The sequence below is a fragment of the Pongo pygmaeus genome, chromosome 10, assembly GCF_028885625.2.
Source record: "Pongo pygmaeus isolate AG05252 chromosome 10, NHGRI_mPonPyg2-v2.0_pri, whole genome shotgun sequence".
NCBI lineage: Eukaryota > Metazoa > Chordata > Mammalia > Primates > Hominidae > Pongo > Pongo pygmaeus.
Window position 1 is genome coordinate 16696039 of NC_072383.2, and position 23409 is coordinate 16719447.

The 23409-nt window shown below is 35.8% G+C and overlaps 1 protein-coding gene across 1 annotated transcript in view; it reads right to left on the bottom strand.

The window, feature by feature from the left end:
* Window positions 1-23409, bottom strand: part of SLC15A5 (solute carrier family 15 member 5) — an 88649-nt gene that overhangs the window by 26144 nt on the left and 39096 nt on the right. Inside the window, exons 6-7 of the mRNA XM_054445159.1 lie at window positions 9137-9325; window positions 1608-1739 (exon numbers count right to left, since the gene is read on the bottom strand). Coding sequence (XP_054301134.1) covers window positions 1608-1739; window positions 9137-9325 — 321 coding nt within the window. The remainder of the gene's footprint in view (window positions 1-1607; window positions 1740-9136; window positions 9326-23409) is intronic.

Here is a 23409-nt window from a genome sequence, read left to right on the forward strand (position 1 = left end):
GCATGCATATGAAACATTTAGATTTATATAAAAGATAAACTTGTAGTAATATTTGACTTTGCAGTTCTTCAGGTATATGTCAAATGTGATTTGATTCTAGAAATTTTGTTTTAGTAAATTTTTGGAAATATCTTCACTGAGTAATGTAAAGAAAGGAAACATGTTCAACACTGAAAATGTTTCAGGTGTGAACATAAGTAAGACTTTTCAAGGTTATCTTACAAAACCTTAACGCCAGTGCTTTGTCTCTAGCTTATGTACGAAGAATCTGAGCACTACAGAAGTCAGCAACTTGCTGCCGTTCACACAGTTAGCTATCGCAGTTTGAATTTGAGTTCTTTGAGAACTGGACCATATCTCACACAATTCCATGTAGCACATAGCCTGGTACACAGTAAATATTCAACACACACTTCAGCTTAATTTTCTCAGATAAGTAAAGAAAGGGCAGAGTTTGACCTTGTCAGTCATCAGTCAAGGATTATTAGGTTTCTTCCCAAGAACTCTGCTGCTATATCTATCATTGGCTTTTTCACTTTTAATTTTATTGCTTCCTTGTACCCCTGGAAATTTCCTGAGGGCTTGCAAGTGTTTATTTTGCTTGCCATGGTATCACCAGTGCCCAATATAGTGCCTGGAACAGAATGGGTCCTTGATAAATATTTTTTGAATGGAGGTTTAGTGTTTTAGTGTTAAAAGGAGTGTCTCATTCATAGAAGTTGATTTTTTTCCATAGTTTGAAAGCAGGTAAATTAAATTTGTCTGTTATAAGAGAATAGAAACTAACACTTTGTTTACATCATTTTTAGTGCACAACAATAAGTATTTTTGAAAGTAGAGAATACACTTGTGATCATTTCCATAAAATAAGCAAAAGTACATTAAAATTAAATTAAAGATATATCGACATTTTAGAACAGAATTTCAAAACTCCGGATTTAAAATACAGCCAAAGTCATTTCACTGTGATGACTTATCATTATTGTCATCCTGTCTGGCTGTTGTTTTTACCAACACGTGCAACCAAAGAGTAGTTCTTTAAAATTTGCTTTAATCTAACATTTGCTTTAGTAGGTACTTTAATATTTCAAATAATATTTGAATTTTTCAGATTAGTTGTTTCTCCTGACCAAAATCTCTACTGGGAAAATTTTAAAATACCATTTATTATTCAATTCACAATTTCTCTTGGATTGCATAGACAAGCATTGTGGCAAATCATGAGAAAAAAAAGATCATTCAGGTACCCCATCCCCTATATTTACACAGATCTTAGTTTTTCTGAGGACTGTCTATGCCAGCTGTGAGGCATTATTGCATATGGCCTCATTGAAAGATCTAATAAGAATATAATGACCAGTTTGTTTTAAAATACACTAAGGACAGCATGACATTCTGTAATTACCTCCTCCTATCAAAAGAAAAACAATTCCCAGAAATTAATGAATACAGCAAGAGTGTATTTCCTATCTTAATTCTATCTTAATTGCAAAAGTGGATCAATTAAAAAAAGACTGCACTGGCAAAGCCCTTCTCTTAAGGTTTGGTCTCCCTGTTCCCTAGTCATCAACTCAATGTATATAAGCATGCCATGAACCTATTTTTACCTTCTGAGATGAGATATACCAACTCCACAAGCAGTGCCCCTGTGAAACAGCCAAATCCTTTGAACAGTGTCAGAAAATTCATGGAGGTTCCTCTGACGGTGCTTGGAACAAATCTGTATGATATTACAGAGACTGAGAGAAAAAGAGAGGTCAGAATTTAGAACTTTCTCCTGAAAATGCTTTCATAGAGACTGTTCAAATTGATGTTGATCATATATCAAAGAAAATTTACTGATACAGTAAAAATTTGGGTTGGACTTTGTTAAGGTTACTGTAGTAAGATATGCTGTGATGCAATTTACAGATGTCTTCAAGGAATAAAATATGACAAAAATATACCCTGACCCAGCTACAAGGAGAATTTGATTACTTAGTAGTTGAGTGTCCTAATGTATTCACCTTAATTTCACTCCAAATTGAATAGTTCTGATAAATTTTGGATAGAGGTGTGGCCTCTATTAGATAATATCATGACAATCTATCAATTCTGTGATTCTGTGTAATTCGTTAGGTTCCTTATAGAAAACTTGTATTGTATAACATTTGCATCAAGGTTAAGAGCATGGGCTCTGGAGTTAGACAAGATAGTATTAAAACACCATGTCAGCCATCTACTATCTCTGTGTTTTTAGGTAGGTGACTTAAACTTTCCAGCCTCAATGTCCTCCTCTATGAAATGGGAATAATATCATTATTCACTTGCAGAGGTGCTGGGACACTTACCTGCAATACTACATGTAAAGTGCTTAGTACAATGCTGACTCGTAGGTCCTGGGTCCTGAATAAGGGTTAGGTATTTTTGACAGTATTAATCTTATCAAATTGAGTAGCTCCTACTTGTGCAGGCACTGTACAAAGCCCTTAATATGCATTATCTCATTTCAGGAGAGGTGCTCAGAGAGAGAAACAATAGCTTAAGCATTAGGTTTCCAAAGTGGTTATCTTTCCTTCCCAAGTCATTTTTTGGGTGCCAGTAATGATAGTAACAAGAGGTCAAAAAAACCACGAAAAAAATTTTTTTTAATTTTCAATTAAAAATAACTTTCTTTTGTAATCAGAAATAGATGAAAATAAGTATATGAGATTTTGTACATGCCATATAAACATAATATATTAAAATGCATGACAATCTTATGGATATGTGTTAAAATATTTGATGTTTATTATAATATATTTGGGATTGCTTCAAAATTATACAAGAAGGAAAAAAGATGTGAATGAGAGTAGAAATGAAACAAGTTTTGGCTATGAGTTGAAAATTATTGATGCTAGAAGATGGATACAGGGGAGTTCATTATACTAATCTCTATTATATATGTGTGCCAAAAAATTGTAAGGAAATACACTAAATAATATTAACAGTCTTAGCTTTGAGTGGTTGAATTACTGGATTTCTAATATTCCTCTTACTCTTTTGTGCTTTGCAAATCTTTCCACAATGAAATCATAAATAAATATTACAGCTCATTTTAAAAAGAAAAGTGATGATAGAAAACAGATGTGCAGTCATGCGTGGCTTAATGATGGAGATATGTCCAGAGAAATGTGTCATTAGGTGATTTTGCCATTGTGCAAACATCATCGAGTATACTTACACAAACCTATATGGTCTAGCCTACTACACACCTAAGCTATATGGGTAGCCTATCACTCCTAGGCAACGAATCTGTACAGCGTGTGACTGTACTGAATACTGTTGGCAATTAGAGCACAGTGATAAGTATTTGTGAATCTGAATATATGTAAACACAGAAATAGTACAGTAAAATATGATATTATAATCTTATGAAACTGCCGTCATACACGTGATCCATCATTGATCAAAATGTTGTTACGTGTTGCATGACTGTCCTGTAAACACTAAACATTTAGTTTCCTTCTCAACGAGAAGTAAGAGATCTTATTATCTCCTCCTGCTCCTCTCGGGAATATTTACCCCTGGTTTTTTGTTTGCTTGTTTGTTTGTTTTTAATACTTTGCCGCAGCAAAACTCTGCATTTACCAGAACTTTTCCATGATCTTACTAACACATGATGTAAATGTATTAATGCTCCTTCCTTAATGTAAAATATCTGTTTTACTTTCGGTGGGTCCTGCACATGTCTTGATTTATTTATCCCATAAAGATTTAAAGGAATCCCATTTTGTGCTTCAGGAAAGTGCTCCGTGCTGGAACTGAGAGGTGGGAAAAGGCATCAGTTTATCTTTCCTGGACTTTAAACTCTGGAGCAGAAACAGCACATTATTTAATACAAAGGGCAGTGCTAAATGTGCACTTTTCCCACAAACGCTGATTGGAGATGAAGATAACAATGGTGATAGGTAAAATACTGTGGAGAAGGGCTTCAAATATTGGTGGCAAGGTAACACAGCTCTTTGTGTAGTACCAATCACCAGCAGGAGCCTTGGAGTATTTTCAGAAAGGCCCAAATGGGAGTATGAGAGGAAGCCTGAATAGGCTTTGGGAATAAATGATTCACAGTGATAAAAAGGATTTGGCTTATAAACTTTCCTTTCCATAAGTACAAGGAGACAAGCAATGAGCAGAAAGAGTAAGTAGGCCTATTTCTTTCACTAAGAAAAAGCAGAACATACAAGCCCATTATTACTCTGCTAGTTAATTATTAATCCTATGCTTTTCTCCTGCTGGAACTTCTGGTATGGTATATAATTCATGAACACACTTTGCCAGCTCTCTGCCTGCTGGTTAATCTCTCTTTGGTGTCATTTTAGTCGTTTCTGAAAACCTCCAGTTCCCTTTTATAGGACTTAGCTTTTCAAGTCCTCGAATCTTCATTTTTAGGCATCTACTTGCATGTTCTGATCTTTTGAAACTTTAGTGATCATCATTTTGATTTTTTTTAGGCTCTGAGATATTTCTTTTAGCCCATTACAATGTAGATAATATCAACAAGTCTGTCACTATTCTAAAATTCCCATTTTACTATGAAGACAGAATAAAAAATATTCAATGTGTACATGAAAGCTGGTCTTCTTGCCAATGAGTGCTAAAAATGTGCCTCCAGGTAGTAGCTGGGTAGTGCTTGTGAAGATGCCACATCACAGCATATGAGGAGTCTTCAAAATATAGGGCCATAACCACCTTCCTAAAGCACCTGGTACTGGGGACTTATTGCTGGAAATTTTTTTTTTTTACTCTAGTTGTTCTTAAACAGTTAAAATGTGTTTATTGTGTTTGGTGAAAAGTTATTTTGAACATGTGGAGAAGAAGTACCACAGTCCTAGAAAATGGAACTTTATCCTGTTGCCATTTTTAGACCATTATATCTCCCTTAACCCTGAAAAACTTCAGCTTTGAAGCTCATGTTATCAGATTATATCATTTACTTCCCTTTCATGCTGTCGTCTTCCAATCTATAGGACATTTTCCTCTTTTTCTCAGAGTTGTCAGTTCCTCTCTCATTGTCACACTCTCTGGTACTACTGCTGCCTTAATACTTGGCAATTTTACTATACATATAGATCACCCTTCCCACCTTCCATCCTTTCAATCTTGGTTGTCCAGTTCCTTGACCTCCAATGTCCTTGATCTCCAATCTACCTTAGCTTCCACTCCATTCACACCCTAGGTCATGGCCTATATGCCTTGTACCTCAGACCAGTGGTTGGCCAGCTATGGTCAGGTAATATTCAGCTTGCCACCTATTTTAATAAAGTTTTACTGGAACACAGCCACACTCATTTATTATATGTTGTCTATGGATGCATTCATACCACAATGACATAGTTGAGTAATTGTAACAGAGACTGGCCTGCAAAACCATGTCTTGGATCAATAACTGTACCCACTCCATAATCACAATTTTGTGCACCCTCCTCTGATTAGAGCCTTCTATCTTCCCAACTTACTCTCTACTACTCAACCACAGAGATGCTATAAGCTATAATGGCAGAAATTTTTGTCTTATTTTTTTTAACTGATGTGTCTAAAGCTTCGAGAGCAGTATTAGGCACATTGTAGACACCCACACAGTATTTTTTGAATAAACAAACATAGAGTATGAGACAGCTGAGGTGTACACTGCTACAATTAAAACATAATTTGAAAAGTTTTCTACTGCTTTTTTTTTTCTAGCTCATCTCCAATGTATAACATGTCTTAGTAGGGTAGACTATGTCTACTGTCATTTATGGAGTGATTCACTGTGTTTCCTTGCTCAATGCCATCAGTGTAAGACACTGTCAAAAGTTTGAATAATACATTTTTATTGTACCATATAGAAATAACCGTAGATTTCATTCATTTGTTTCTTCAATCAAAATGTATTTATTGATCACCTATTTTGTATATGTACTTTTCGGAAAGGAGAAACATACATTGATGTCAGGAGTGTATATTCTTACAGTGAGAGGCAGGCAATACAAATATAAATAAAGTAATTTCAGATTCTGACAAGTGCTATTTTAAAAACTAGGGTAATTAAGTGGAAAGTGATGGAATGGTCAAGGAAGCCCCTCCAAAGAGATGACCTTTGAGAAAGCTCAATAATGAGAAGAAGCCAGTCATTTGAAAACAGAGGAAAGGGAATTCTGAATAAAGGATAAAGCAAGTACAAAGGCCTTGGGGTAGACAGAAATCTAGCATCTTAGAAACACACACTTTTCTGGGGATGTGGTCAAGGGGCAGAATGTAACTAAATGTAGATGGAACAACATGTGGAGACCAAATCATGTGGAACATTATTCACCATTGTGAATAATTTATCTCTGAAACTCTACTGTGGAATTTAAATCAGGGGAATGATAGAACTTATGTTTTGAGAAGAACACCACAGCTGTTTTGAAGAGAATGGACTCATGGGGCAGGAGAGGAAGCAGGGAGAAAAGTTCAGAGCCTCTGGTCGAATTGGGACTGGAGGTGATGGTGTTGTACGCCAGGAGAAGAACAAAGGGGATAGTGAGATGTGGCCAGATTTAAGTTCTATTTCAGAGTAAAAACGAGGACTTGCTGTTGGATTGGAGGGGAGAGGTGAGAGGAAAGAGATGGATCTAGGATGAATCAAGTGAGAGACAGTTCTGCTTATGCTTCCAGGTGTCCCAGCTGTTCAGGTGGTTTATGGCAGAAAGAGCTGGGAACAGGACACCTGTGCTTCTGTTCTGAGTCTGACACTATTAATTCATGTGAAACATGATAATAATATTAGGTTGGTGAAAAAGTAATTGCGGTTTTTGCCATTACTTTTATTAATGATAACAACAACACATTATAACTGCTAATTATTGAATGCTGTCTATATACGGGGCACTGCGGTTTTTGCTTTACATAAAATCTTCCACTTAGTCCTTTGAACAACTCCCTGTTTTGTAGATGATGAGAAAAGCCCAGAAATGAGGAATAATTTTCCCAACGTCACAGAGTTAGTCAGTGAAAGAACTGGGTTTGAATTCAGATCCGTCTGACTTTAAGACCATCGAGCCTAACCTCTGTGCTGTACTGTCTCCCAGAAGGGTAATACTTGATTTTATAGTTTGAAATACCCTTTCATATTTTATGTCATTTGATTTTCAAGGAGTAGTCTGTCATTCCCATTGATTCTTACCCTATCAATGCTGTGATATAAAGAATAATACAATTATTTCTATTTTAAATATCAGAAAAGTGAGGATTGGAGGTTAAATGAGTTCCCAGGTTTATGTAGGTGGTAATGGAAAAGCTAGATATCAGACCAAATTCTTTCAGTCCCTGGTCCATGACCCCGATAGCAGATGAGTCAAGTGACTTAGTTAGACCTCAGTTAGGCCTGATTTCCTGAAGAGTAAATCAAGGAGTGGTGGAGTAAGTGATGAGTAGCACATGATCTGCCTTTTTCAGTCATTGGTTTTCTGTACCTCTCTGGCTCCTGCATGTTGAATCACTATTGCTAAGCTGGCTAGCAATTTCTTCCACATATTCACTCATTACCTTTACTCATTATTTACTCTATACCAGCCCAGAAAATTTTGGCTGACTACTTCCAACACATTTTTGGGAATAACATCAGAGAAGATCACAAATATTTGTGTGGTAGCATTGCTTTACACTTCTTTTGTCTTCCTTGCAATGTTAAACAGTGAGGTCCCCAGTATAAAATCTCATAAAGTAATTTATGTATGCAAAATATATGGAATGAAATGATATACAATTATAAAAAAAGAAGTCTGAGACACACATATATATGAATATATTCCAACTTAATTTTATTTTCATTGTTTAATGAATTGCTTTGGTATCATAAGTATGTATGTGTATCAATACATATTTATTAAATATTTATCTTTAAGGAGTTTGGAAACAACTTTGAAGATAATAGAATCATTGAAGATTGTAGACACAGATGGAATGGTTAGAATTGTTATTTAGGATGATTACTCTAAAATCCATGTGCCGGTTGATAGAAAGGGAGAGATACTGGAGGTCGGAAGATAGTTAGAAGTTATAAAAATATTACCCATAAAGTATAATGGGAGCTTGAGTTACAATCAGGACTCCTACTACACGAAAATTTAAGGAGGATAGAAACATAAGATATAATCAATTACACTGATAAATAGATGTACACACACATTACTGTATTGCAAGAAGTCACTGAAATATTGTGATAAATTGTAAAGTGGCTAGTTTAATTAATATAAGCAATCTAGATAATTCAGAAACCCTTGATATTTAATAAACTTATTCTGAACCTGTCTTATGAAACATTAGTGATCTCATTTAATCTAGTGTAATTTAATTCAAAGACATCAAGTTATCTGGAAAATTGGCTTAAATTTTCATTTCATTTGCATGTTTATATACTCTCAAAGAACATTAAGTGTCATTTTTGGAGGGGTATAAATGAGCTTTTTTTTTTTGAGATGGAGTCTCACTCTGTTGCCAGGCTGGAGTGCAGTGGCGCAATCTCGGCTCACTGCAACCTCCGCCTCCCGGGTTCAAGTGATTCTCCTGCCTCAGCCTCCTGAGTAGCTGGGACTACAGGCGCCCGCCACCACACCCAGCTAATTTTTTGTATTTTTAGTAGAGACGGGGTTTCACCATGTTGGCCAGGATGGTCTTGATCTCTTAACCTCGTGATCCACCCGCCTCGGCCTCCCAAAGTGCTGGGATTACAGGCGTGAGCCACCGCACCCGGCCTGTGAGTTTATCTATGAGTGAGAGCTGGGGAGGTGAGAGGAAGGAAGGGAGAAGAGAAGAGGCTTTTCGTCTTAGTGTTCTGGAGTTGTCTTCTGGGTTTTAGCAGAGGTTTTCCTCCTGTGGTGTGTCTGACAAAATGGTTATTGCCTTTAACCAGATTAAAAATCTTTTGTTCCATCTGTATCCAGGCAGAATTGATAATTGTTCTGTGCATGGTAGAGGAATGAGGAGAAATGAAATGTTTGTAAAAAAGTAATAAATAAATTTGCTGGAAGTATTTGGGAACTCTCTAGGGGGTGAATAGATGACATACCACTTTAATTGTTCTGGTTGAGGTGATGTGTTCTGTGTAAAGGTTCAGTATGTTCTAACGTTAGTTGAAAAGTTGTTTACTCACCAGCTGGGTTTACCAACGTTTCCGCCACTCCAAGTAAAATATACTGAAGAATCAGGTAGAAACAGGGCATGGAGGAAACAGTGAGAACTTTTCCTGAAAGGGGCTGCTCCACTGGAGGGAAATGTTTTCGGTGTATTTCAAAGAAGCCAGCTATCATCACAGACAATGCAGCAAAAAGATTTCCAGCAACTGAAGGAAAATAATGCAAAAGAAAAAAAAGTTAAAGGAAGAGCTAGAGATTCATGTAATAGGCCATAACATTTCTTACCCATTGACATTAGATGTTTCTTTTTTGTTTGTTTGTTTGTTTTTGTTTTTTTTTAAATTTTTTTTATTATACTTTAAGTTCTAGGGTACATGTGTACAATGTGCAGGTTTGTTACATATGTATACATGTGCCATGTTGGTGTGCTGCACCCATTAACTCGTCATTTACGATAGGTATATCTCCTAATGCTATCCCTCCCCACTCCCTCCACCCCACAACAGGCCCTGGTGTGTGATGTTCCCCTTCCTGTGTCCAAGTGTTCTCATTGTTCAGTTCCCACCTATGAGTGAGAACATGCAGTGTTTGGTTTTTTGTCCTTGTGATAGTTTGCTGAGAATAATGGTTTCCAGCTTCATCCATGTCCCTACAAAGGACATGAACTCATCATTTTTTATGGCTGCATAGTATTCCATGGTGTATATGTGCCACATTTTCTTAATCCAGTCTATCATTGTTGGACATTTGGGTTGATTCCAAGTCTTTGCTATTGTGTGTAGTGCCACAATAAACATACACATGCATGTGTCTTTATAGCAGCATGATTTATATTCCTTTGGGTATATACCAGTAATGGGATGGCTGGGTCAAATGGTATTTCTAGTTCTAGATCCCTGAAGAATGGCCACACTGTCTTCCACAATGGCTGAACTAGTTTACATTCCCACCAACAGTGGAAAAGTGTTCCTATAGGCAATACCATTCAGGACACAGGCATGGGCAAGGACTTCATGTCTAAAACACCAAAAGCAATGGCAATAAAAGCCAAAATTGACAAATAGGATCTAATTAAACTAAAGAGCTTCTGCACAGCAAAAGAAACTACCATCAGAGTGAGCAGGCAACCTACAGAATGGGAGAAAATTTTTGCAATCTACTCATCTGACAAAGGGCTAATATCCAGAATCTACAAAGAACTCAAACAAATTTACAAGAAAAAACAAACAACCCCATCAAAAAGTGGGCAAAGGATATGAACAGACACTTCTCAAAAGAAGACATTATGCAGCCAACAGACACATGAAAAAGTGCTCATCATCACTGGCCATCAGAGAAATGCAAATCAAAACCACAATGATATCATCTCACACCAGTTAGAATGGCGATCATTAAAAAGTCAGGAAACAACAGGTGCTGGACATTAGACGTTTCCTCAACATTTGTTTGCCCTTGGGATATCCAGACACCAGTGATCTGTGCTGTTTGGCCATCCAATGCTTAGGCTGTGGCCTCACAAAGGGCTGAGTTGACTTCCTCTTCCCTGACTTCCTACATATAGAACCTCAGGCCAGTAATGTAACCTCACTTTCCTCAGCTCCAAGGTGGGGTTAATGATGCTTACTTTGTAGGGTGCTTGTGACATTTAAATAAGACAACTGATATCTGCTGGGGATTGGTTCCAAGACCCCAAAGACACCAAAATTCCTGCTGCTTAAGTCCATTATATAAAACGGCTTTGTATTTATTTGCACATAACCTATGCTCCTCTTCCTCTATTCTTTAAATCATTTCTAGGTTACTTATAATCCCCAATACAATGCAAATAGTATGTAAACAGTTGTTACACTATATTGTTTAGGGAATAATGACAAGAAAAAAAGTCTATACATGTTCAATACAGATGCAACCAACTACTTTTTATTCAAGGTTAGTTGAATCTGCAGGTGCGGATCCCTTGAATTAGTAGCAATTATTATTGAAGATAAAGCAATGTTTTAAAACTTTTTTCCCCAGAAAAGAGATATCATCCTAGATAACTTTCATAAAAAAGACATATGAGTCAAGAATGATTTGGAGGAAGTTCAAATATAAAATTATCTTTATATATAGCTTTAATTATTATTTTAAACATGTTTTTGAAATAAACTTAAAGTATTATTCGTCCTCAGTTGTCTGTCATTTCTCTAATTTTCACAGAGAAGGTAAAACAGCTATTAGAGAATTAAGGACTAGAAACTTTCGTTTAGAAAAAAATTTCTTAAAGAGATAAATTAGCTAAGTGAAGAGTGTAAATGCCAACAATTATAGTGGTCAAACTCTTCTCTTCATTTTACTTTTAAGGAATTATCTAGAAGTTTTTTGTTGAAATTGAGTAGGATTTTTTTACCGAGTCTATATCTACTCTAACCATTCCATTTCTCCATTTAGCATTCATATTACTGGACTTGATCCTTTCGTTAGAGTGGAGGCAAACTTTAGCTTGATGGAATTTATTTGAAATTTTCAGATAGTCACATTTTGCTAACTTGCATAAAATTTTAGATAAGGCCAAGCTTTCAATTCAGAAAAATCAGTCCAATGCTTAAATAGCTTAGTGTTTGTTTTGGTTGATAGAGAAACTGGTAGGTAATTTTTTTGATTATATCTCAGAATTTAAATATATTCATAAAGACTGCTCTTTCCAGGGTCCCCAAGAAATGAAAGGTGTAAAAGAGGAGGAAACCTCAATAAACCTCAGTTCAAAAATTTGAGGAATTTTTAATTTATTACTATTTTAAATTAAGGCCTATAAAGGCTTATTCATAGTAAAGTAGAGATTTTGGTTCTGTAAACAGCTCACATAAAAAATATACATTTCACGTATTATCTGACTTTAAGGCCAAATTCATTATATAATCACATTTATCAAGATTATTGGACACATTACAAACTCATCAGAAAGAGTGCTAATATGTCAGTTCAATTTAATATTTGCTCTGTTCCTGCTATATGCAAGATAGTGTGCTCAGCACCGTGGGGGATAAAAGATGAAAGAAGTCTGTTCCATTGCAGACTCATATTCTATTGGGGAGTATCAGGAGAAGAACTTATTGCTAGTTGGAGAGGTGAGAGACATCATTTTATGCTTTTAAGAAAGAAGGACTTCAGTATGAAAAGGTGAAGGCAGCACACATGACATGAGCAAAGGGACAGCGTTGTGAAAGCATCAGACAGATTTTCAGGATGACGAGACGTTCAAGTTATTTGGGAATCAAGGTAGACGATAGATTGGGGTCAGATCATAAGAAGCATTTAATACACTTTTAAGAAATTTGAAAATTACTCTGAAGATAAGAGAATGAAGACAATAGAATCATTGAAGATTTTAGACACAAGTGAAATGATTACAATTGTTATTTAGGATGATTACTCTAAAGGTCATGTGCTGGTTGATAGAATAGGAAAGATATTGGCGGTAGGAAGATAGAAGTGATAAAAATAATCTGGTAAAGTATAATGGGGGCTTAAGTTACAATCAGGGCTTCCACTTCAGGAAAATATAAGGAAGGTAGAAACATAAAATGCATTAGAGTGCACTGATAAAACCATAGCAACTGAAGCAAAGAGCAAGGAGGAAGCAGAAGTTAGTTGTGAATATGAATCCAGGTGACTGGAAAGATGGCAGTGGTAATATAAGTAAGAACCATAGTAGATATGGGAATAACATGAATTTAATTTTGAGTTGAGTTGGAGGTACAAAGGGGTCATCTAAAGAGAAACGATCAGAAAACAATTGAAAATGTGTTATAGCTCAGGAAATTGGGTGAATCAAGAGAGAAAAAATAATGAGTCATCTGCTTAGAGTCAGAGTTTAGGGCCAGATGAAACTGAAAGAGGATTGGAGAGGGACAGTAGAGAATATCTAAGCAGTGCCTTCAAGCATGTTTGCATTTGGGGCAAGACAATGAAGTAAAAGTGCTGAAAGCAAGGTCAGAAAGATAGGTCATGTGTAAGAAAAGGTTTCAAGGAGGAGGATATACAAAGTAGAACTTTTGATCTTTTTCTCTAATTCTTCTCCTTCACTCTTCTGATCTCTTCCACATCTGTGGTCCCCTCTCTTCCCCCTACCTCCAAATACATCATTAAATCCTGTAGATTTTGTTTCCAAAATACACTTGACCCTTGAACAACATGGGTTTGAACTGCTCAGGTACACTTACATGCGGGTTTTCTTCTACTTCTGCCACCTCTGAGACAGCAAGGCCAACCTCTCCTCCTGCTCCTCCTCCTCAGCCTACTCAGTGTGAAGACAGTGAGGTTAAAGACTTCTGTGATGATCCACTTCCACTTAATACAGAGTAAATATATTTTCTCTTCATATGATTTTCTTAATAACATTTTCTTCTCTGTAGCTGACTTTATTGTAAGAATACACTATGTAACACATATAACATAAAATGTATATTGATTGTTTATGTTATTAATATGGCTTTCCATCAACAGTAGGCTATTAGTAGTTAAGTTTGCAGGGGGTCAAAAGTTACACGTAAATTTTTGACTGTGTGGGGCTTGATGCTCCCAACCCCTGCGTTGTTCAAGGGTCAACTGTGTGTTATAAATCAGTTTGCTTCTATCCATAGCCACTGCCATCATTCCAAGCCAAGCCATTCTCATTTTTAACTCAGATAATGTGCAGTAGCATATTAACTGGTCTTCTTGTTTCCACTCTTGTCCACCTCTAACCTATTAAGCACCCAGCAGCCAGATTGAGTTTATGTAAATGTAAATTGAATATTACTCTTCAGCTTAATTCCTTCTATGGGTGTCCACACAGTTAAGAAGAAATCCATAATTTTTAACATGGCCTGTGTGATCTTGCCTGTGCTTGTTACTTCAGTCTAATTGCCTGCTACTTTCTACTGTCTGACCAGGTCTCAGCCACAGTAATCTTCGTCTTTCTTGAATATCTTAAACTCTTTCTTTTCCACCTTAGGGACTTTGATTTGCTCTTCACTCTGTCTGAAACCGCCCTGTCTAATGCCTCTTTGTCTTTTAGATATGCACTTTATAATCTAAATTAGATCCCATAACATCCATTTTTTTCACTATGCTTACTACAATTTGAAATTAAATATTTTTAGTGTGTTCATTTGTACCATGTGTTTCAATTACTTCATTGGAAGATTCACAAGAGTTGGATCTAAGTTTGTTTTGTTTATTACTCTTTACTACCAAGAAAAGGGCCCAGGTTCACAGTAAGCAACACACACACACACACACACACACACACACACACAATCTTAAATAAATAAATGACCACGTTTAATATTTTAAGAGATAGAGGATAATGAAACATGTGACAAGTCAACTGTATTGAAGAATGGATTATCAGTTACCTTTTACACTCAACAGGACTCCCATGATGAAATCAGAAAGCAAGGGGTTGAACAATGAGTAGGTGGTATGTGTAAGTAGTGTCATCTAATCTTCTAAGAAGTTTGGTGTGCAGAAAAGGAGAAGGCTACACAAATTGCTTAAGAAGTTAGCAGGATCACAGGAAGCTCTTTTATAAGATGTGAAAGGCTTAGTAATGTTTGTATAGGTGGAAGAGGAGTCAATGCAGATGGGAAAAAATAAAGATATATGAGGAAAAAATAAATAATATAGAAACATCCTGAAGTAGGTGAGAGAGAGAAAAGGATTAGGGGCCCAAGTTAAATCCCAGAAAGGAAAGAAAAAAGTTATCCTCTAAAGGAAAAGAAATGTATAGAATGTTTAGAATATGGGGAATATTGACAAATAGAAAAGTGAATTTGAGGATATATTTACCATATAATCTTATTCTTGCAACTTAGGGAGGCTAGTCACTTGGCGAGAATGAGTAGATGGGAATGAAATTGAGAGGATAGAGAGGTAAGTTTCAACAACCCACTGTTGATGAGTTTAAACTAAAGATAGAGTCTACGGTAAAATTAGAGCTGGTTGCTGAGGTTTGCAGCTTATTTTACTGAGCTTTTTTTTTTGTCCTAATAGTGCAAGAGCTGAACTATCCCAGACAATAGAAGCACAATTTAATACTTGTCCCATAGGCTTTGCTTTTAACATTACAGTAAACAATTAGAATGATGTTAAATTATTCAATTTGTTTACAAAATTTAGATGAAGTTTTAAATATTTACACCAAGAGAATAAGGCACTTGAGTATTTTTTTATTTTTTAATTCTTAAAAAAGACAAGGCCAGGTGTGGTGGCTCATGCCTGTAATCCCAGCCCTTTGGGAGGCCGAGGCAGGTGGATCACGAGGTCAGGAGATCGAGACCATCCTGGCTAACACGGTGAAACCCCGTCTCTACCAAAAATACAAAAAAAAAAAAAAAAAAAAAATAGCCAGGCGTGGTGGTGGGCGCCTGTAGTCCCAGCTACTCAGGAGGCTGAGGCAGGAGAATGACATGAACCCGGGAGGCAGAGCTTGTAGTGAGCCCAGATCGTGCCACTGCACTCCAGCCTGGGCTACAGAGCGAGACTCCATCTCAAAAAAAAAAAAAAAAAAAAAAAAAAAAAGACAAAAAAACTTCACATAATTATGTTCTTCAAAGTTTAGGACCTAGATAATGGCCAAGTATTTTTCTAATTAAATAGTCTCCACTGTTGGCCGGTCACTTTACCTTAAAAATTCTCAAGTATCTTTTGTACGAAATTTGGTATTAGATAATGCATAATGGTGCAAATTCTTTGCAAGTTGGAAAAGAAAGTTGGAAAGAACTATGCAGATTTAGAATACTTTTAAGATCCTATTCCACTAAAAGAAGATTTTTATCTACATTCTAATATCTAGAGCAGTTTAGGGACTTCCAGTTAAGGTGGCTGATTGACCACACAATTTTATTTTTCTTTCTCATGATTCTAGTTAAATGATGGCAAAGAAATTTGGAAAAGGTAAAAAGCCAGAGAAAGAGAAAACAATGGTGGAAAAAAGTTGAAAAAAATTTAGAAATTGGAAAGAGAAGTGATAACTGATTTAGAAAAATAAATGAGAGAGCTACAATCTAAACTGACAGCTGAGTGAGAGACTGAAAAAGTGTGACACTAATCCTCCTAATCCCCTGAGGAATCATTTAGAAGCTCATGACTTGAAGGCACCAGGTATTTCAGAAGATGGGGTAAGACTCAGAAGGAAAACTGCAAGGACTGGTTGAAAGTCTGTGCTCTGAACAGTGAAATTGTCAAGTCTCCAATTCTATCCCCACGAAACAAGGTGAGTATGTGTTCCATCTCCTCCTCCGGTAAGAGACTGGAGATTACTTTGCAGAATTTAAATAGGTGTGACTTTGAATTCAGAGAAGGCTGAGGCTGAAAATGAAAAATGGGTAAAAACTAGGATTTTGAATGATGAGACATCCTCCATTCCTATCTGCACACAGCCACACCTCACTTTCAGCACTAGGAAGTATGCCTCAAAGCAGGAGGCTGAAGAAATCTTCTCTTAATAAGCTGAATAATTCCATTAAAAGATTGCTGCATATAATAACTGGGGGGAGATCCTCATAATAATATGACTGGTTCCTTGCCAAATGATTCTATAGGGAAACAAGTCTCACTTATGTACAAAGTCATATCATCCTCACTAATACTATTATTTTACAGTCTATAAGAATAGATATCCAAAGATCACCAGACATTTGAGAAAAGCTTCCCATGTGAAAAACAAGGCGACAAGCAAAAACCAAGTGGGGGTAATCTGTAGTTAATGCAATCAATAATAGGTAGCTATGAAAAAAGAATAATAGGAAATCTTAGAAACCAAATATGACTGCTGAAATACAAAACTCAGCAGAAAATTTGCAGGATGAAGTCAAAGAAATTTCCAAAAATATAGAGAAACAACAAAGCAAAAAAGACAATAATGATAAAAATCAAACAAACACACTTATAAACATTTGAAGAAAAAATATTGAGACTTATTGAGTTATTTTAGGAAGGTCCAACATCTGATCAATAGGAGTTTAAAAGGAAATACAAAGAAAATGGAAGAAAGGAAACTTTTGTAAAAAAAATAAAATTTTTCTAATTGAAAGAGCCCACCTGGGTCAAAAGTACAATGGTTGAAAACGACCTTTACCAAGGTACAATAACATGAAATTTTAGAATAGCATGAAAAGAGAGAAGAGCTTTCCTTTTAGAAAAAGAGATTGTAACACAAGGATGAGCATCAGAAAAGCAATGGACTTCTGGCCAGGTGCAGCAGCTTGTAGCTGTAAACCCAGCACTTTGGGAGGCCGAGGTGGGAGGATCACTTGAGCCCAGGAGTTCAAGACCAGCCTGGGCAACATAACAAAACCCCATCTCTACCAAAAATACCAAAATTAGCTGGGTGTGGTGGCACATAACTGTAATCCCAGCTACTCAGGAGGCTGAGGCACAAGAATTGCTTGAACCAAGGAGGTGGAGTTTGCAGTGAGCCAAAATTGCGCCAGTGCACTTTAGCCTGAGCTACAGAGCTAGACTCTGTCTAAAAAAGAAAAAAAAGAAAGAGAGAGAGAGGAAGAAAGAAAGAAAAAGAAAGAAAGAAAAAAAGAAAAAGAAAAGAAAGAGAAAGAAAGAAATAAAGAAAGAAAAAGAAAAAGAAAGAAAGAAAAGCACTAGACTTCTCAACAGTAATTTAAGTTGCTTTCTTTGGTTTCCTTTTAGAATTTGAATTCTGTGAGTATCTTCTAAGACACCCCTTATCCTAACTAATTTGAGGTAATTTAGATTTTAAAACTATCATGCCCTTTTATTTTTTTGATGGTTACTTGTGCTATGTAAAAATGTTTATATTTTATGAAGGAAAGTTTATGGCATTATCAGCAAAAGTTTAGACGAGGGTCACTATTTTTTTTCTCTGTAAAAGGCCAGTAATAAATATTTCAGACATTGTGAGAAAAACAACAAAATTGAGGATAAGTAGGTACTTATGTAACAAGAGAGAAAATAAATTTCTATGATTTTTTAAATTGATAAAATTTAAAATTATTTCTTTTGGAAGGGCGATGCAATTTCACTTAATTGGGGTTCAAAGGTGTTTTCTGTTATCAAATCAGTGGCAAATGTTCATCTGTGTAAACCATTCTTACCATGCAGGTCATACAAAAACAGACGGTGGGCCAGATTTGGCCCATGAGCTGTAGTGATTGGCTAACCCCTGGTTTAGTCATCAGCTTTTATTGCCTGTTACCGAACTTTCGTTCTGGCCTAGTGAGAAATTGTGGCATTTTATCTGGGCCGCTGCTGCCTATACACATGCATGAAACTTGAAAGAGCAGTCTTTTGGGCCACTTTCTTTGTCTTTGATACTGAAAGTGTGCTCCCTGACCAGTAGCGTAGGTATCACCTGGGAGCTTGTTAGACATGCAGAATCTCAGGCTCTGCTCCAGAACCAGTGACTCAGAATCTGCATTTAAACTAGGTCTCTAGATGATTCTTACACAAATTAAACTATGAGAAGCAATCCTCATGCATACAACACTATCAGGCCTGATCTAGCAAAATCCAATGAAAGACTTCTCCAGAAAATTTCAAGCAAAGCACACATATTTAGTTTATTGTCTTAGTTTGCTTGTGCTGTTATTCAAAAAAAGTCTGAAACTGAGTAATTTATAAAGAACAGAAATTTCTTTTCTCACAGTTCTAAAAGCTGGAAAATTCAAGGACAAGGTGCTGGTAGGCTTGGTTGTCTGGGGAGGGCTGCTTTCTGCTTCCAAGATGGCACGTTCCACATGGCAGAAGGTAGAAGAGCAAATGGAATGAACTCTATCGAGACGTTTTATAAGAGCACCTAATCCCATTTATGACAATGGAACACTGATGACTCACTCACCTCCCAAAACCAACACCTCCCAATACTGTTGTATTGGGGATACATTTCAACATGAATTTTGGAGGGAACAAAAACATACAAACCATAGCACTCATTTACCTAGGTATTTTAGGGCAAAGCATATTTTAGCGTATTTAAGGATCTATGTTTGCTTCTTATTTGCTACTGCACTCTGGTGCCAATGAAAACTAACTTTCTTAAAATTTAAAGCAAACTTTGATTCCAACCTAAATTTAATCCACTCCATTTTTAATTCTTAACTTGTATGAGATAATAACACACCCAAAGCAGAGTGCAGTGTATCAGAATGCACACATTTTAAACCTCTAGCAGATCTGTACTTACAAGATAAAGCACAATGGTTGCATAGGAGATATTATATTCAGATAAATAATGTGTGTTTTAATACTGCCTGTGTGGTTGCAGACAAGTCCACAAGAGTCTTGAAGTTCTTATAATTTATGCTATTATTGAACCATGTAATAATTTTCCAAATTAGTCTACAATGAAATGAAAGACATTCCGAGTTTATTGAAACATTAGGGTTGCACTTGTGATTTCATAATGAAGCTGAACTTATATTAAAAAAGTGGACGTGTTAAGATTCTTTAGGTATTGGTATAAGATTCTTTAGGTGTAAATTTATTTGCTGAGAAAACTATGGGTTTCTATGTGTAGTGTGATGTTTGAGTTTCTGATATGTAAGCTCACAACCTTAAGTATGAAATTCTGTTGAGTCCTTGAGAAATTCCCCTTGGATCCATGATTTTGGCAAATTCCCAGGATAGGAAATTTGCTCAGTGTGAATATATCATTCAGTGTTCATGAACTACTCTCATAAAGACAGCTATAATTTTATTGTCTTATGTATCTGCTGCCTTTGGGGAAGATATTTGTCACTCACTTTTTAGGGTGACATATTGTTTTATTTTTATTGTTTTCCCCTATTTGTGGCATGTTTTTATACATAATATATACAAAACACATGACATGTTATAAGTGTATATGTATATATACGTATATATACATATATATGACCTTCTATCTTTTGTTTCTCTGTAGACCATTGGAATTCATTTCAGAAGACCCAGCTTCAGTTTATGTTTTATTTCTGAATGTAGAACAGGTAATCATTTACATAGAGATAAAATACACAAATGTATCTCTATAAGGCATCAGTTATTTGCTTCAGATTACATATTAGATGATCTACCTCACCTCTGATTTAATTCTAACCTGATGTTACATTTAAGAATTGAGAACACTAAAGTGCTTATATCAAACAAATGTGCAACCGAATGAATGACTTATTCAGGCTAGATGTTTACAATTCATGGTTTCCTTCTTTTGGTGTTTACACAGTTCCTCCTATCAAGTATTTTACAATGGGTACATACCATGATGTTTCTTGGGAAAATATATCAGTTTGAAAGCTATATCAAAAAATAATTTTCCCTGAGATAATTGTACTTGCAATGAAAATAACTGAATCCTTGACTTGGTTTTTAGCTTAGCAACCACTTTGTTTTCAACCACAAAAAGAACTTTATACGACTGCAAATTATTAGAACTAGTTGAAGTTACTGGTTATGTATACAGGGACCTACACTGACTGTGACTATACCATAAAAGACTTTTAGCTGGAACTTGAATTTTCATGTTTTTATTTTAAAGAAAAAGGTATTGCAGTTATGTGAATATATTTCATCTACATTTCAATTTAAATGTTATTTAAAAGCCAAGATAATTGCTACCTACTGTGTTGTACACTTCTGCTTTGTGTAAGCCTTAATAACAATCTTAATTAGGCTAATTTTAGTCAGATTAATACTTGTGTGTGTCAGCACTAACTACTGAATGCTCCATACTGCAGGATTTTAATTAATGCTAAGGAAAGGAAATACTCATAGTGTAAACATTTTTGAACTTAAAAAAAAGATAAAATGAAGTAAACCCAATTATGACAGAGGATAAATTACAACAATATCATTAGTTCTGGATTTTTAGTGAATTAAGGTTGACTTAAATAGATAAATCCACACAAGTGTAATATTAAGAAAATGCAACCCTTGATAAAACACTCTGAGCCTATGAAGTCTTTGCCTTTCACAGTCTTGGAAGACTTAGAGATTTTTCTTTTTAATAGTTGGAGACCCTGACATATTTCTTGACCTCCATAGGTGATGAACTCAGGAATGTTGCATCTTGAATCAGAAACACCTTTGTTATTGCATTGTTTATGAGCTAGATAAAAAAGTAAGCTTATTTTTTCTTTATAAATTTCTAGTTTGACCAGCTGGGTAAGATTTCCCCATCTCTCACTCTTGGTCTGGGCTGTGATTTTGCATGTAAAACATTAGGCATTGTCATCGACTTTACCATCTGCCTCCTTAAACATGACAGTCCCTGGAAGGAGAATGACTGAATGTGGAAGGGTGTGTGACAGCATAGGGAGTAACTGCCCATTGTGATGACAAAAGGAGTTTTTCAGATACTTCATAGCGCTAACTGGAAATATCAATAAGGATGCCAACCTAATATCAATACATTAACTTCTATAATCTAACAGCTACGTTTAGCTGCTAAGCAGAATAGTAATAGTAATAATAATAATAATATTATGCCCTTAAAATCAGAAAACCTGTTCAAATGACACTATCTTTGTGACCCTGATCTATTAAATGATGATTTATCATGAAATTAAATGTAATATGTGTATGAAGGTTCCCAAATTCAAATTAGGAACTCACAAATATATGTTCATTCATAATTCATATACCTATATACTTCACCCACATTTTCAGGCACTTGAGTTCAAAGTGAAAGGTAACTTTAATATTAGACTAATTCAATTATGTAAATTAGTATTAAAAAGTACCCCAGGTTGGTACTTTTATGTCTTGATAAAACTTGTTAATCTTTCTTAATCATAACCAGCATATGGAAAACTGAAGCAAATATCTAGTTTAAAAGACGCATATCATCGCACTTTTATATTCCCATAGCAAAACATTATGCAAATAAACGTACAAGTATGCAAATCAATGAATGAATGGAGTAGGGTTCAGAAACAACTGAAATCAGTATTCTGTACCCACTGGAACGTAGCTTAGTTTCTTTTGAAGTGAGTCTAGTTTTTCCTTTTTCCTGTGCAATAGGTCTTGTTACCAATCTTGAAGGGGAATATTTAATTCATTAACAACATCAAACAATATACTAAATAACTCTGTCTAACTTTTCTAAATCCAGAAAAAAAATACTCTTCTTTAGGAATAGATATGATTTCAAATATGCGGGAATAGAGAATTGTCCAAAAGAAAGTTGCTTAACTTCAAAGTGAATTTAAGATTTCTTATTCTCAGGAAGAATTTATTTTAGCCATGTTGTATAGAATATTTTTCTAGGGTACCCAAAATTTTAAAATTTCTGGTAATTAAGCATGATTTGGAAGCTCAGATTGGGATGTTTCATGACACTGTACAAAACTGCTGAGATTTTTGGCATTTCACAGTATGATTTTACTCCTATTTTGTCCTGCATGCATTATGTTTCAATCATGGACTTGCTGAAGGTATATACAAACCATGTCTTACTTTTCCTTTTTTATCTTTATTTTACTGCTAATCCTGGACATTCACCAAATATGTGCTGGCTTTTGGATTCCTACATTGGCAGACAGAAAAGCACTTTTTAAGACTTAAGGATTGTCAAAACCTAAAGATTTATAGTTTGCTAAAGCCTATTACAATAAATAAAGATGGGGTTACTGGCTTAAGAAAAACATCACAAAAGTTTATGTACTAAAGTCCTCCTCTATAATTGAAGATGATAAAATAAACTAAGGTGAGTTTAGTCACTTTTAGTTCTAACCAAAAATAAACCCACTCCATGATGTAATCTTGAGTGATCTGGTAGATAAAGAACAGGAAACACACACAATGAAATGTAACTTCTGTAAACAGAGAAGCAACAAAAAGTATCTGTGACTAGAAGACTGCCATAGTCTCCTAAGTCTCTTAAGAATAAGAACAGGTTGGCCGGGCGTGGTGACTCACGCCTGTAATCCCAGCACTTTGGGAGGCCGAGGCAGGCGGATCATGAGGTCAGGAGATCGAGACCATCCTGGCTAACACAGTGAAACCCTGTCTCTACTAAAAATGCAAAAAAAAAAATTAGCCGGGCGTGGTGGTGGGCGCTTGTAGTCTCAGCTACTTGGGAGGCTGAGGAAGGAGAATGGCGTGAACCCGGGAGGTGGAGGTTGCAGTGAGCCGAGATAGCGCCACTGCACTCCAGCCTGGGCGACAGAGCGAGACTCTGTCTCAAAAAAAAAAAAAAAAAAAAAAAGAATAAGAACAGGTTAACTGAGAGAAGAGAATCTTCTATATGCCTGACCTTGACTATTTCAATAGAATTGTTTCTCAAGTAGAGGATAAGACATTAGGTTACCATTGC